Source organism: Eptatretus burgeri, chromosome 15, assembly GCF_056783735.1.
Source record: "Eptatretus burgeri isolate ZD-2024b chromosome 15, Ebu_testis_v1, whole genome shotgun sequence".
Taxonomy (NCBI): domain Eukaryota; kingdom Metazoa; phylum Chordata; class Myxini; order Myxiniformes; family Myxinidae; genus Eptatretus; species Eptatretus burgeri.
The window spans coordinates 11,071,606-11,086,791 of NC_140975.1; the positions used below are offsets into that span (position 1 = coordinate 11,071,606).

General features: G+C 43.8%; 1 protein-coding gene across 6 annotated transcripts in view; it reads right to left on the minus strand.

Annotated features, from left to right (window-relative positions):
- The window catches only part of LOC147011499 (uncharacterized), a 119,574-nt gene that overhangs the window by 19,991 nt on the left and 84,397 nt on the right, over nucleotides 1–15,186 (minus strand). For all 6 annotated transcript variants that reach the window (XR_015051817.1, XR_015051816.1, XR_015051815.1 and 3 more), the window contains 2 exons: nucleotides 5,713–5,834; nucleotides 2,565–2,662 (listed from right to left, as the gene is read on the minus strand). Coding sequence is in view for 3 of the 6 variants with exons in the window: in XM_085857577.1 (XP_085713703.1) it covers nucleotides 2,565–2,662; nucleotides 5,713–5,834 (220 nt within the window). In the remaining 3 variants the exon portion in view is untranslated. The remainder of the gene's footprint in view (nucleotides 1–2,564; nucleotides 2,663–5,712; nucleotides 5,835–15,186) is intronic.

A 15,186-nucleotide genomic window follows, 5' to 3' on the forward strand; every position in this document is an offset into this window, starting at 1 on the left:
CTTATAGGCAATCAGGCCTGTGCAGCATTTTTATACATGACCCTAAGCATGCTGGGATGTTATTTGCTTCATATGGACTACACTTGTGTGGAAGACATTGCTTGGTGTCCCTCATTTACCCAGGTGTTTCCATTTTTTTGCCCACTACCTTCAGCTCCATTAGGGTATGATTTACATATTTCAGGCAAATACACTTTGGCCAGGGAATCTCCCTTTTTAAGCAACGATGAAAAGGTGAGGCAGATCATTTAAAGTAATAAAAAGGAAGGGGGTGGAAGATGATCCCACAAATGCATCGAGATGAAGGTGTTTTCAAAGTGGGAAAGGTTATTTCAAATGATCGGCGGTTAACTGGTGACAACATCAGACATTTCACACTGAACATCATAGAAAATGTCCTGAGTAAACAGCTGCGCAAGAAATGAAAGGTGTCTGCAAGAACGGTCGCCAAGAGAGGCGAAGGGTCACCAAGAAGGGTCACCGAGAAGGGTCACCGAGAGAGGCAGCAAATCTCTAAAGAACGGTTCAAGAGATCTCGGGAGGATCCAGGAATCTTTCCTGCTCAGCTTGTAAGTCAGAGTCCTGGAAGGAGGGAGAGAAACTAAACACGCAGAGCTCCTGTCTTCTGTGACTTTGCTAATGCAATGAGTAAGAAGGGCCAAAGATGTTCCGTGCGCAACCGCTCCCCCCACCAACCCCCATCCAACCCCAACCCAACACCTCAAAGCTTACACACATCGAATCTCACAAACCACGTGTTCCCCATGAACCGGCCCATTGAGTGTGTGCACGGCAGAGCATGGCCTCACCCCTGATCAAATTATACCACCTTAAAAACGAGTGCTTTCGACGTGCGAGGGCTGAGGGCTCGCCTTTTTACAGCTCTATTCAGTGGCCTCAAATTGCTGGCTCGACTTGCCAGAGAGTTTTCATTTTAAATTACAATGTAGTCAATGGATCCACATTCAGGCCTTACAGCTTTGACGTGTAAATAATTCATAATAATAGGGATACTTAACAACAGAGGATTCAACGTGTAACATGCATGTTAATCGGTGTTGCAATGTACTTTTAACGTTTGCGGGGGGGGGGGGGGGGGGAGGGCAGTAGTTTGATTTAGGTTGGAGACTCCATGTATGTTCATGTAGCTGTAGAACTTCTCACCTGTATTAAGTGTATGTGTTTAGGGTAAAGGGTATTTAAATGTCCACACAAAGGAGACGGGACATTGTGCTTGTAGAGGTTGCTCGGTTAAGATGTCGCATCTATTTGTTCTCCTCCGTGAAACCGGATGGTGTCGGGATGGATGTGGATGGAACATCTCGTTCCCCCGAACAACAGAGGGAGATAAATACTCCACAGCTGGCCTTCGAGAAGGGGAGTGGGGAATTGTTCGCCACTGAAGTTGGGGTTGATGGATGTGCTGGGGGATAGAAACTGGTGAAGACCTCAGGGCAGGGATTTCTGAGGGCCTCGGACTGAGATTGGTGGGCATAGTGGGGCAGAAATTTGTAGGGGCCTGAGGGTGGGAAATAATGGGCTCTCAGCGCCATGATTGGTAGAATTCCTGTGGCTGCGATTGGTGGCGTCCCTGGGATGGAGACCCTTGAGATCCATGATCGGTTTGCCTCAGGAGGTGGAGACTTGCGGCATGGCGGAGGTTGGGTATAAATAAAACCCGGTCCGAGATAGAACCTTCCCCGCCCACAGAATTCTCAAGGATTGCTGTACCAGCTACATGCTCGTCACCATGTTTCTTTTCCTCTATGCTACCTGGTTCCTGTATGAGTGATCTAGTGTGTGTCTTGCCTAGGGCAACACAGGTTTTCGTCTTTCGGTTTTGTCTCTCGGGGTTTGTGTTCAGACTTGTGCAGTAAATTATTTATTTATCTCGTAAGGAATGGCTCCTTCTATTTCTTCTTCTTCCATTAAAATGCAGAAACATCCAAGGAGTATTTTCACACTGAGATACTGAGAGGCTTGCTTTGTGTTGTCGCCATTTTGTCGCACAAATGGTTTTGGCGGGTTCATTTGGGATCCCCGGAGGATTAAATTTATTGTGGTCTTATTTTATACCGGCACATACGTAAATAGTTCCACTGGACCAAAGGCCAGCGACAACCACTCCGTGCCGGCTTGCAAGGAAGTTTTAGTTCGGCTATCCGTGAAGGCACAGTGGATTCAACTTGGAGGTAACCGTTCAGGTGTGGTTGCAACCTGTTGGGAGGTTTTCTTCCATGGGAAAATATGTCTGTCTGTGCATATAGAAGGGGACACAAATGCCAAAAGTCTACAAACTAGATACTCCGAGTTGAAGATATGCCAATACTTTGCTTTTCTCAATATTCTTGTGTGCGTGAAAAAGGGGTGGGGAGGCGGTACATCTCTGTAAAGACATAATGCCGCCGTTTCAAGTTGTAGTATTCGTCCTTCTTGGTAGGAAGGCCTTTGTCTTATACTGGGTGACAATTATCTATATGCCGCAGGTCATCTGCCCACTTCCCCCCTCCTTTTTATGATTGGAATTTATTACCTTTCCCCTTACTCGACCCCTTCTTCCATACCTGATGAGCTGCTTGAGCATGTCCCTCCTCCCTCCTCCTTCGCTCCAGTGTGTAGAGTCTGAGGAGTTGGTTGCTCTGTGCAGAAGAGATCTCACCACCTAGGGGGCATAGATTATACAATTAGGAATATTTTAAATTAATTATTTATACTCTAATACCAGCCGCAGACTCGGTATCCTCCACCATTCTAAGCCCCTCCTTGCCAAATATGAACCTCACAAAGCCAACAAGATCTTTGTACATCACTAACTGGAGCACTGCTCTCCCCTATAGACAGGTGCCCCAGCAACACAGCTGCCACTCCTGGGTGCCATGGAACTTAAAACTCAACATTATTGGAATCTCTCATAGAGCAGAAATACAGGACTCATTGCTGTCTTATCATAGACAGGTTGGTGGTGTCTGTTTTCTTATGCCTCTCCTTCGGTCTTGCCCCCTCTGCCTCTTCATCGCTCCATGCGTCACCCTCTCACCCAGATCACATGTTTTCATCCAGCAACCCCCTCCTTGTGAAACTTCCACTGCTCACCTCCACTCCTTTGTTCCACTCTTCTGTTGCACTCCATCCTCAGTCTGTGCAATCGCACTCTTACCTTCTGGGCTTCAAGTTGGCAATGCACCACCATCTTTGGCTATCCTTCATATCTACCCATGGTCTTTTACACTCTCACTCACACTGCAGGTTGTTGCGGTTGTGATGCTTCCTCGTCTATCTATTCCTGCTTTTCGTTTATTTGTCACCTTACTTCCATTGGCTGAGATTTTGTTACATCTTGGTTTTGATTGACCTGCTACATCTGGCAACAGCATGACCTTGAGCCCTCATAAGTGGACCAATTGCAGCGAAATTGTAAAGGTGCACAATCCAATTATCCACGATCACGTTTAAGTTCAAAGTAAATGGTATATAATTATATTGCCCTCCCCCACGCCCCCCCTTCTCCTTTCCCCGTTTGTAAATTCAAAGTGTAACGTTTTTTGAAGGTGTAAATTTTTTGATGATGTAATAGAGTGGCATCATCAATGAATCAAGAGTTCCGAGCTTGTAATGCGGTGTGCGAGCATGTGTGTGTGTGTGTGTGTGTGTGTGTGTGTGTGTGTGTGTGTGTGTGTGTGTGTGTGTGTGTGTGTGTGTGTGTGTGTGTGTAAAGAATATATACATGAGCTGCTTTTCACCGTAAACATTCTCAATAATCCAAGCAAGAGCAAAGAGCCTGGAGAATAAAGGTGGGAAAGAAAACAGTAAATGCCGTCCAATGACGTCTGTGAGCGCCCCAGTACAACCGAGGCATCGCAGAGGTATACACGTGCACAGCAGGTGATGCACGGATGATGATGCTGATGATGGAGGGGGGGGGGGGTAATGGGATTTCAGGTGTGGAGCGAACCTCGCACATGCGTCCGTCTGCGCATCGGGTCACTCTCACACTGTCTTTCTTAAGTTTATATCTAAGGGGACATTGACCGTGTGGGTCACTTGAGTCAGTTTGTCTGTCCTGTCTGCTAAAGAGATGATTCAAAACCGGATTGGCCTGTCAGTGGTCCCATCTGAACTCCTGGCTCACGATGCAGGGAACCTTTGTTCAAATCCCATACAACAAGTGTTTGTCCATTGGTTAATAATGTCCTGACAATTCATGTCCAATTACACTGATGTCTTTGAAAATATTTGTCCCTGCAAGTGATTTATGTACAAACTCCAAGGCTCCATGACCTCCAGGCTCCACTACAAGCCTAATATCACTTAAAAAAAAAAATAACAACCAGAACAGCACTCGATGGAGCGCATACCTCCACCAGGCTGACCAGTTTATGTTTTGTATCCCATTGATACCAAGTGGGGGTGACTCAGCCTGTCATCCTTCTGAGGTCGGCAAAATGAGTACCAGCTTGCTGGGATAATTGACCCATTCGAGTATCCTGTGTTAGAGTGGCGACCCGTCCAGGATTGTGCTCAATAGCCCAGGAGACTGCTTCGGCAGCACTGACGCTCTGTACAGAGTATGGTCTTCATGGATGGATGGATCCCACTGATCTGGATTCGAACCTGAACCAAATTCGAATCGGCTTATTCTTGTCACCTACCAAACTCATCCACCAAGTTTTGTCATAACTCGTCCACAACATTTTCAAATATCATGCTCATAGTCAAACAGACAAACAGGGCTGAAAATCATGACCTCCGTCCAGCTTCGGTGGTGGAGGTAAAAATTAGTTTTTAAACGTGGTTAGCCATGTGAAGGTGTCACTTTGCACAACTTTGCAGCCTCCAGTGACACAGATCGTGCATGTGACCAAACATGTTGGAAACTTCACAAAGAAAAGTGATCAGTAGCTTATCCGTAGTGTCCGTGTAGATGAAACAAAAATTATCACTCAGCGATGATATTTCATGAAGCAAAAGTTAAACGTCACAGGTGGTTACAAAGATGTCACAAAGGCAACTTTTGTAATATCTTTGTAACGTCACAGAGGCCTGTCACAAAGCAGCTCTTTGGTTTTGCTTTGTCTCAACAAATCCATCCCCATTAGGCTAAAATCACACACACACACACACACACACACACACACACACACACACACACACACACACACACACACACACACACACACACACACACACACACACACACACACACACACGATCGTTACCTTAAAACATGTGACATCAGCTGGCAATGGCAAGTAAACGTCAGAAAACGAAACGTCACGAATCGCAATGATGTTACAATATGTTTAAACTGTGCTCAGAGAAAGCTCAGTTTTCATCATCAACTTCCATTGAAGCTTATTCTTCTTTGCCACCAACAGGGCACTTCCATGAGGTCAAAGTGCGAGCAAGGTGGTTTGTTGTCAAAAAGACTCAGAATAAAGCAAACAACCCTTTGTCGAAAACTGGGATTCGAACCCGGAACCAAGGTGACGTGGAAACAAGTATACAAGCACCTTCCATGATATTGAGAACTCGGCCCACCCTGACATTCAGCAAAACCGCCATATCGTGGGCCAAAGTATACAACCATTTGGCTTCAGTAACATTTTGAAGTTTGTGATGGGGCCAGAGGGGGGCCCGGGGGTCGTGGGATGGGTGGGATGCAAACACCGGAATATCAGGAGCCGGAGAGACGGAACGCAAAGCGTAACGTACCTTGTGCCGTGCCAAGGGCCGAGCAGGAATCGATCTTGCATTCAAATCGCACTCAAAACCAGACCACTGGCATTTGCATCTGGCGAGAGGAGTGATTGAAGCTTCTTTGTTCGTGCATTGGCCTGTGGAATAACGACAATGACGTCACGTCAAGAGCGTTTTGTCATGCAAAGGAGGTTCATGTTTAAGTGCGATGGCATATTACACATGTGTACATCGTGAGGAGCACAGTGATGGATGTTCGCCAATCTTCACATTTCAAACCCTCAATTTGTGTTAATATTAAAAAAAATGTTTATATATATATATATATATATATATATATATATATATATATATATTGTTACGTTTGAGGGGGGGGGGTATGCATTCAAAGGGTAATTAGGATGTTTAATTAGGTATGCCATGCTGTTCGAGTTTACCAGGATCTCGATGTAATAAGTAGTAATTCAGTGATGATAAGTTGTCTAGTAAATGTTCATTTCTTCAAGGGGGGAGATGATAATTGTCACGTAATTAGATAGGGACACGGGATAGGGTAAGTGTGTCTGCGTAAACCCCTTTTGGTATTCTCTGAGGACTGGCCGTGACATCACAGGACAGTTCAGCGGATGGCTCCGCCCCGTGATCACGATTGGCGGAAGGCGACGGCAGTGGGCCAATAAACGGCTCGATTGGAGGTGACGAGGGCAGAAGGATAAAAAGGTTCTGTTCGGGGTCGAAAAGGAAGAGGAAGAAGATTACAACCAGAACGCTCGTGTTTTTGGTGTGGAACCTGTGGCGGCAGAGAGCGTCCTGGTTGCTCTGCTGAGTCGATCGTGCTCTTGATCGTGCCTGGGAGCCTTGCCGAGCCTCGCTTTGGTTGGCTCTAGGGTTCTGCTGACTCGGAATACGGGGTCGGGCGGCGGGTGGACCTGCCTCCCTCTCCTGCTCGCGGCTTGGCACGGGAGCTGGTTCCCTGGCGGCTGTGGGCGGACTTGGGCCAGGACCAGGAGGTCGACAGCACCGCGGTTTCTCCTGCCCCCCCCTGACGAGAGCAAGGCCGGCTCGTACGGCGCCGATCCAGGGACAGTTGCGTCCACACCACGGTCCAGCCTGACCACCAGAGATAGCTACGTTTTGTGTGTGTGTGTGTGTGTGTGTGTGTGTGTGTGTGTGTGTGTGTGTGTGTGTGTGTGTGTGTGTGTGTGTGTGTGTGTGTGTGTGTGTGGGTGTGTGTGTGTGTGTGTGTGTGTGTGTGTGTGTGCTTGGCGCCTTAGAGGGATTGAGAACTGTATATTCATTGGAATTGTCTGTGTTTTTCCCCACGCCCGATCCCACACCATCCCGTCGAATCGCCCCGGATCCCTCTTCTTGCCGAGTCTTGTTATTTCTGGTAATTATAAAAAAACAAATAAACATCATCAACTCAGTGTAAAGTGACTCGTGCCACCTTCCTCGTCCCGTTTGCGGCAGAGCGATTAGAACCGCCATGTTTGGGTTATAAATAAATAAATCGCCTCCATCGTTTCGGCTCATTCTACGTTGGCGGGACTGTTCAAGTCCCGTGGACGTCTATATATATATATATATATATATATATATATATATATATATATATATATATATATATATATATATATATATATATATATATATATATATATATATATATATATTGTTGCAGTTTTATAAACCACATTCTGAAATTGAAATGCACACAACACATAGACTTTTAGAATAGTTATCTCCGTAATGAACGTTAAGAATAGTGCCTTCCCTGTCGGGGTTACGATGTAATTAAATGTGTTGGGTTGGTTAGTTAGCTCCCCTGTCAACCCGTTGGGATAATAGAGACATCAGCACGTGATGACGTGTGCTGCAACAGCCATCACAGGGCATGCGTGTTTTACTGCCCTGGCGTTCAACGTGTGTTACGTACACCAGCATTTTGGAACGCATGCCAAATTCTCCAATTCCCCTTTATCGTTTGAAGCCCCACAAAGTCTCTGTTTGTCTGTTTGTCTGTATGGATGTCTGCCCTGTCATGTAATTTATTGCCATCTTCCTCCTGTCCTGTATTTTGTTTCCCTAATCCCCGTTTGTTCCTCTCCACCCAAAATGACTGGCAAACAAACCAAAGACACAACCCAGCCTCCCCGAAATTATTGTCCTATTCCCTGGCTGTCTCATGAACGTTGTTGGATGTTTGGGGTTCGTCCCAGGAGCATGGGGGTAGAAAGGATCCTCCCCATGTTCAGAGTGGAGCTGTATTCATGACGACAGCGGGAAGAGCCAAATGACTGAATATCCAGCTGGGTGGCAAAATGGGCAGGGCTACTGGGGAACCCTCCAATGGCTGGCATGGGGCCGGCTCGTGGGGTCTGACACGGCGCAATGGCTGGTCCCAGGCCATCTCGAGGGATCTGACGTGTAGCTCTTTGACCCGCCTACGCCAGGTGCTATCTCTTCACATCTCTGTTCCCCACTGTTTTTTTTCATTCCCTTTCCCATCCCTCTTGTCTCCTGCTCCCTTTGTTGTGTGTTTCTGTGTGTTCTCTCTCATATGAACCTTGACAGTGTATACAAAAAAAAAAGAAAAAAAAATCGATAAACACAAGTCAATTGAACAAATAATGGTTTAATGAACATAAATCAAAGATTTATAATGAAAATAAACCAAGAGGAAGGTATTGAAAAGTGAGGTTAAATTGAATCCTAATTTGAGACGTCTCCACTCAGTCACAAAAACAGATAAGAGGAAAGATAAAAATAAAAGAAATTCCCCCCTTTATGCCGGCACTCAGCTTGTGTCCACAGATGTCATTTTAGAGCCTGGTGTTCGTCAGACCGCGTAGCCACCGCATGGGAGAGCGCACAAAATGGCGCGGAGACGTGCTCCATGCAGGAACCACACCAGATGGCCCCAAGACGCTCTCTGCGGCCACTTATGGGAGACAATTCACCCGGGCGATCCCCAATGCCAACAGCCCACCAGGCATCGTCAAAGCTCCTTCTCACGATCGAAACCGTCACCACCCCTCCCTCATCACCAGGCCCGTTCACAGCAAATGGCGCAGTCTTGCTCTTCGATCCTCCAACAAGGGATACTGCTGAATTCGACCAGAGAGACACACCCCTATTCTTCTCTTCCTCTCCTCCAAAAGCACACAAACTTCACGACCCAGTCTAACAGTCAATGGCCAGCGTCCTGCTCTAGCACGCGAGCCAATTCACATTGGCATGAGAACATGAGAATGCACAGCTGTTTCGTCCTTGTTGATGAGAGGCAAGAGAGACCCTCTGTGTTCTGACCACCGTCTCCACTCGATCATCCTCCCTCTGACGTCACACCAACCAATTATGAACCTCGGAGGTGTGGCTTGCCAGTTACCATTCTTGGGGGCGTGGTTTAGCCTGCCAATTGTGTTCGGGCTCCATCAGCAGCCAGGTAGGCCGTTGTAATTGTTGTTGTAAAATGTGGTCTTTTTATGACTGGTTTTGTAAGTGCAAAAACGTATGAAAAGGTCACAAGGGCAATCACATTCTTGTAGAAACTAGCCTAAGACCCTACCTAGTTAACACAGCACCACCCCTCGTGTGGTGACATGTAACAATCTTAAGCTCACAGTTTCCCTACTTAATTTACATCGAGATGCCTCCTACTCGTTAACGGACCACACTATGCTATACAATTCTATCTTTATTATGGGATTCCTCCATCTACCCCCACAAAGATAGCAATACTTACACATTGTACAAGCATACAAACCATGCTTCCCCATTGTCTCAGGTCACTCACCTGCATTTTTTTTCATTTACTTATATTTTCATTTATGGGTGCTGTCTGACGATTCTGTGATTCTTTTTCCTGGTGTACTGGGTCCATCGGCACGTAAAATTTCAGCTTTCTACGTCACCCAGAAGGCACCGATCTTTAATATCAGTCAGTGAGTCAATGAGTAGAAAAAGCTTTGTAATATACTAGATGACCCGTGAACCCGTTGGGTTCCCGTTGTGACAGCGGTTGATTAAAAAAAATCATTTCAAAAAAAAAAAAGATAGCTCCAGCGAACTATACCGCTGAGGTTGTTTGCATTGATCAAATTCTCCCGAAGAGTACTTCACTGAATCGGGAATTTATTTTTTGGTAATTTTTTCATTGCCCAATTTGAACGAAACTTGATACTGCACACCGCAGGAGAATGGTGAGTAATGTGGGACTAAATTTTTTGTGCTATCGTGTACCGTTTTGGCTGTATTTCGGGAACATACATACATACATACATCCATACAAGATGAGTTTTAGTAATATATATATATGTATATATATATATATAAATATATATATATATATATATATATGTATATATATATATATATATATATATATATATATATATATATATATATATATATATATATATATATATATATATATATATATATATATATATATAGTTGAGGATTCAGCGGTGGCGGGATTCGCACCCGACTATTGACCCCAGTGCTAAGGATTCGGACGTCACTTAACAGCACCGCCATCTCCAGGGTTAGAACGCCGGCTGGTTCGGCACAATTCTCGGGTTACGCGCCTCAGATCACGATAACAAAATACACCTGTGCCTTGCCAGCTGGGGGAATAGACCCCGGTTACAGACTGGTTTTGTCAGAGACCAAGCAAATTCTGCCAGTCTGTAACCATTTTGGTTTTATATCCAAATTGAGCGGATCGTTCCTCGGCGCGGCACGAATAATTCAAGGTGGCAAATCTCATATAACTCAGCCAGATTTATTGGAGACACATCGGGGAACACAACACAAGCAAAGCAGTAGGGAAAGAATACTGGTTCTGGCTCACTTTTCCCCATGTAAATGAATGGGGGATTTTCAGCCATGAAATTTTTCTTTTTTTTCCCCTAAAAAATAAATCCCCTTTTTAGCCCAAGGTATATTTATTTGTCTCCCCTTTTAACCTGGAGCCTGGTGTTGGCTTAGTGGTTAGGGTGGCGGCTTGGGATCCCAGGGTCCTGAGTTCAAGCCCCGTTGGCTGCTGAATTAACACCAGGGGGTTGACTCAGCCTGCCATCCTTCCGAGGTCGGCGAAATGAGTGCCAGTGTACTGGTCCCGGTGTATGCCCCGGTTAGAATAGGTGTACCATATCCCTGTGTGTCGTAAGAGGCGACCAGGGTTGGTGTCAGGAAGGGCATCCGGCCATAAAACATTGCCTCAAGAAAAAGCCAAACCCCTGCACAGCAGGGAAAAATGGCTGTAAAAACGGTCATTTTTTTATTTCCCCTTTTAACCTAGGGGCTCTCTATTCAAATAGCCCATACAACAAGATAAAGATTTGTTAAAGGTGATTCGAAAGAAATATCTGAAACGTCTAAGCCTCGGGGCACTCTTTATCAAATAACCAATGCATATTGTTTAGCTCACTCATTGAACCTATAAACATTTGTTCATTCTCAAATTCCTTCAATAGTTTAATTTTCTTTGCACAATAATCCCCATCTAAAATATTGAAAAACAAAACATTTGAATCTTTATATTTTTTAAGATACCCCTTTTGTGCCATTACGAAATGATAAACTTCTCTTAATGATCTCATCTGACCACCTCCTGAGTTGCAAATCATTTTTGTACATAAACCATGCCAGAAAAAAAGTTTTGTTTCAAATGTTTTCAGTTCATGCCGTGAAAATGAGGAAGTGTTTTTTGACACGGCCGTGCTGTGTGAATGAGGAAGTGGTTTTGGACTGTCATGCTGTGAAAAAATAGGAACTATTCTGTGAGACAAGGTCTCGTGTTTATATTTTATCTCAGAACACGAACTGAAAACATTTGAATCAAAACTTTTATGGCGTGGTTTATGTCCAAAAACGATTTGCAACTCGGGCGGTGGCCAGATGAGATCATTAAGAGAAGCTTGTCATTTCCTGTGCCCACACCCAATGATTAAGCAATTTCCTCATCGTTGCTTTATAAGCGGTTCGCCAGACAAAGTTTCTGCCAGACGGGATTTCATTTTTACAACTGAGGCATGGACGATATTTCTTCCGATGAAGCCAACAGCCCACTACAGAGTTGGTAAGTTTGTGTATGCTTTTCTCTTTGAACGATGAAGCAAATGATTATTAATTAAATCATGATAATTCTGATATATATATATTTTTTCCCTGACAGGGCATTGGAAGAAATTGAGTTCACATATCACGACGTGGTTCATGAAATTAATACTCTTATTGAAGAGATCAATGATTTTAGAAGAGAATTGAAAGACATTTTCAATGAGTGGCATGAAGTCTTATCACGTCCTCTCATCTCGAAGGAATTAAACCAATGGTGAGACACGTGTGTGTGCCTCTCTCTCTGTCTGTCTTTCTACCTACCTCTCTCTGCTCTTATTGAAGAGGCCAATGATTTATAATGACTGGTCTCTGATCTCGAATGAATTAAACCAATGGTGAGGCACGTGTGTGTGTGTGTCTATGTGTGTGTGTATGTGTGTGTGTGCGTGTGTGTGTGTGTGTGTGTGTGTTGCTTTCCCTGTCTGTCTCTTCATCTATACCCTTGACTTATTTTTTTTTTTTTTTCAGCACTATCGCACAACATCAGCTGTTGAAGCAATCTTGTACAACACATGATTTTCTGGAGGTAAATATTTCTGAATTATTATTAATATCACTCGTACAACACATGATTTTCTGGAGGTAAATATTTCTGAATTATTATTAATATCACTCTCTCTTTAGAATGTCGCCTTATGTTGGTTGCATCATTAGTTTGGACGTGGTTTTGTCAGTACACTGGAATTCATTTTATTGACCTTGAAAGGATGACAGGCTCCTGGTGTGTTAATTCAGTGGTCAACGAGGCTTATTCATATTACCATGTAATTATCTTTATAGAACCTAATTATTATCCACTTTTTGTTTCAAAACAGAATATGGTGTCTGAGTTTCGAAATCACAAGGCATCTGAAGAAGATTGCTGGGAAAGATTGTACATTCTCGCAAATGAATATTTAATATTTTCAATATTAATAAATTATATTTGTTTTGTTTACAATTACTTGATTCTGAATTACAAGAAAAGAATAAAAGAGATGTAAAGGGGGGGGGGGGGGGGGGGGGGGGTAGGTGCGCTCCCCCAATGACCCATCACCCCCTCATCCCATCCCTCCCCTCCCCATGTGTGTGTGTGGGGAAGGGTGGGGGTGGGATGAGGGAGGTGGTGGGTCAAAGGTGGGGGCGCACAGGGGGGATGGGGGGGGGTGGGGCTTGTGTGGGCGGGGCTTGTGTGGGCGGGGCTTCGGTGGGGGTTGTGTGGGTGGGGTGGGTGTGGGAGGAGCTTGTGTGGGCGGGGTGTGTGTGGGTGGGGCGTGTGTGGGCGGGGCTTGTGTGGGCGGGGGTTTATGTGGGTGGAGCTTGTGTGGGAGGGGTTTATGTGTGTGGAGTTTTTGTGTGGAGCTTGTGTAGGCAGGGCTTATGTGGGAGGGGTTTATGTGGGCAGGGTTTATATGGGCAGGGGTTTATGTGGGTGGAGCTTGTGTGGGAGGGGTGAATGTGGATGAGGCTTATGTGGATAAATGGATGGGTGGAGAGATGGGGGGATGGGTGGATGAGTGGAGCTTGTGTGGATGGGTGGATAATTTTTTAATTAAATAAACATGTTGTGTGTGTGGGGAACTAATTAACTAATCACTAATTATGTGAATATGATGAATATGGGTGGAGCTTGTGTGGGGTTTGTGTGTGTGGAGCTTGTGTGGAGTTTTTGTGTGGAGGTTGTGTGGAGCTTGTGTGGGGTTTGTGTGGGCGGGGCTTCGGTGGGAGGGGCGTGTGTGGGCGGAGTCAAAAAGGGGCGGAGTCAAAAATTTCAATTTATTGGAGCTTGTGGGGGGGTGTGTGGTGGGGTTTGTGTGGGATTTGTGTGGGCGGGGCTTGTGTGGGCGGGGGCTTGTGTGGGTGGAGCCAAAAAGGGGCGGAGTCAAAAAATTTCAATTTATCTTTGTCTTTTGTAATTCCTGTGAATAAAATGAACCTAAAATCTCTTCCCCTTCCAAATCATATATCTTATAAGTCCAAGGAACCGTATCTATTACATCAACAATTTTAAAAAGCTTGTTGGTCCATCTTTTCGTATAACCTTTTTCAAAATGAGATTTCCACCTATATATTCTTACGATATCACCAACTTTGAACTTAGGTTTTCTGACATTAATCTCTTTTTCATATTTTAATTTTGTAAATGTTTCTGATGGCTTCATATTTGTTGACGTGTGAATCGTGTCATTGTACTTATCCACAATATCTTGAATAAAAGATGACCATTGTTGTGAACCGAGTTGTGTGAATTTTTTATATAGTCTCTCTTTTAAGGTACGATTAAAACGTTCAACAACAACTGCCTTCCCTTCATTAAAGGTACTGTATAATGTAATACTGTTATTTTTTAGAAAATTCATAAATGTCTTGTTATAAAACTCCCTACCCTCATCAGTCCACAATTTTTTAGGTTTTCTCTTACTTTTATTAAATATCTGTTGGAAGGCTAACATAAGAGTATTACCTGTTTTGTTTTTTAATGGTACAACCCACGCATATCTACTCCTCAAATCAATAACGGTTAAAGCATACTTGTACCCCTTATCATTATTGAGTTCAATCAAATCAGCAGACCAGATATAATCTACTTCCTTGGAATAAACTTTCCTTCTCTGAAACTTTGTGAATATTGGTTTATGTAATTCATCAGCTAATTGCTCTTCAGTCTTAATGGCATCATTAGAGCCTATAAGTTTTTTGAATTTCCAAGTCCAAGTTTCAATTTAGCACTGATCATCTTCTTCACAATGAACCGATCAACTTTTTCTCTCAAGGTTGGATTTTGTATCAGAGACAAATTATACAACATTTCTCTATCGGCTTCATGCTTTTCTTCCAACGTTGTGGTATTCCCATAATCAATATCGTGTCTCATGCACACTTCATCAACTCTATTGATAGGCTTACTCCAGGATTTAGGATTGTCTGCCTCATCTAATCTTTTATCCAAGTTTGTGCCTGGGCCACAGAAAGAATACCCTGGAAGATGTAATTCCCCTGGTATTCCAGTAGTTGTAAATTTACTTCCTGATAAAAACTTTTGGATATCTCCTCCTAGTTTGTGTTGGGAGATAAATTGATTTTTTTTTGAACCACACACCGAACATATACCTTTTTGTATAACCCTGTTATTTTTACTTTTAATATATGAAATATTTTTAGTATTAGTTTTCTTTTTACATTTGAGACAATAACTCATTTATTTATGAGAAAAATTCCTGCAGAGTGCAAAAACCTTTTTAGTTTCCAACATGCACATTTGAATCTTGATTTTTAAAACATAAAGAATCCTTAGAAATGCCTTCACTCTCTCCTCCATTTATTTAAGAAAAAAAAAATGAAAAAATGAAAAACTTGAATTAAAATCCATATCTTGTCGATGCC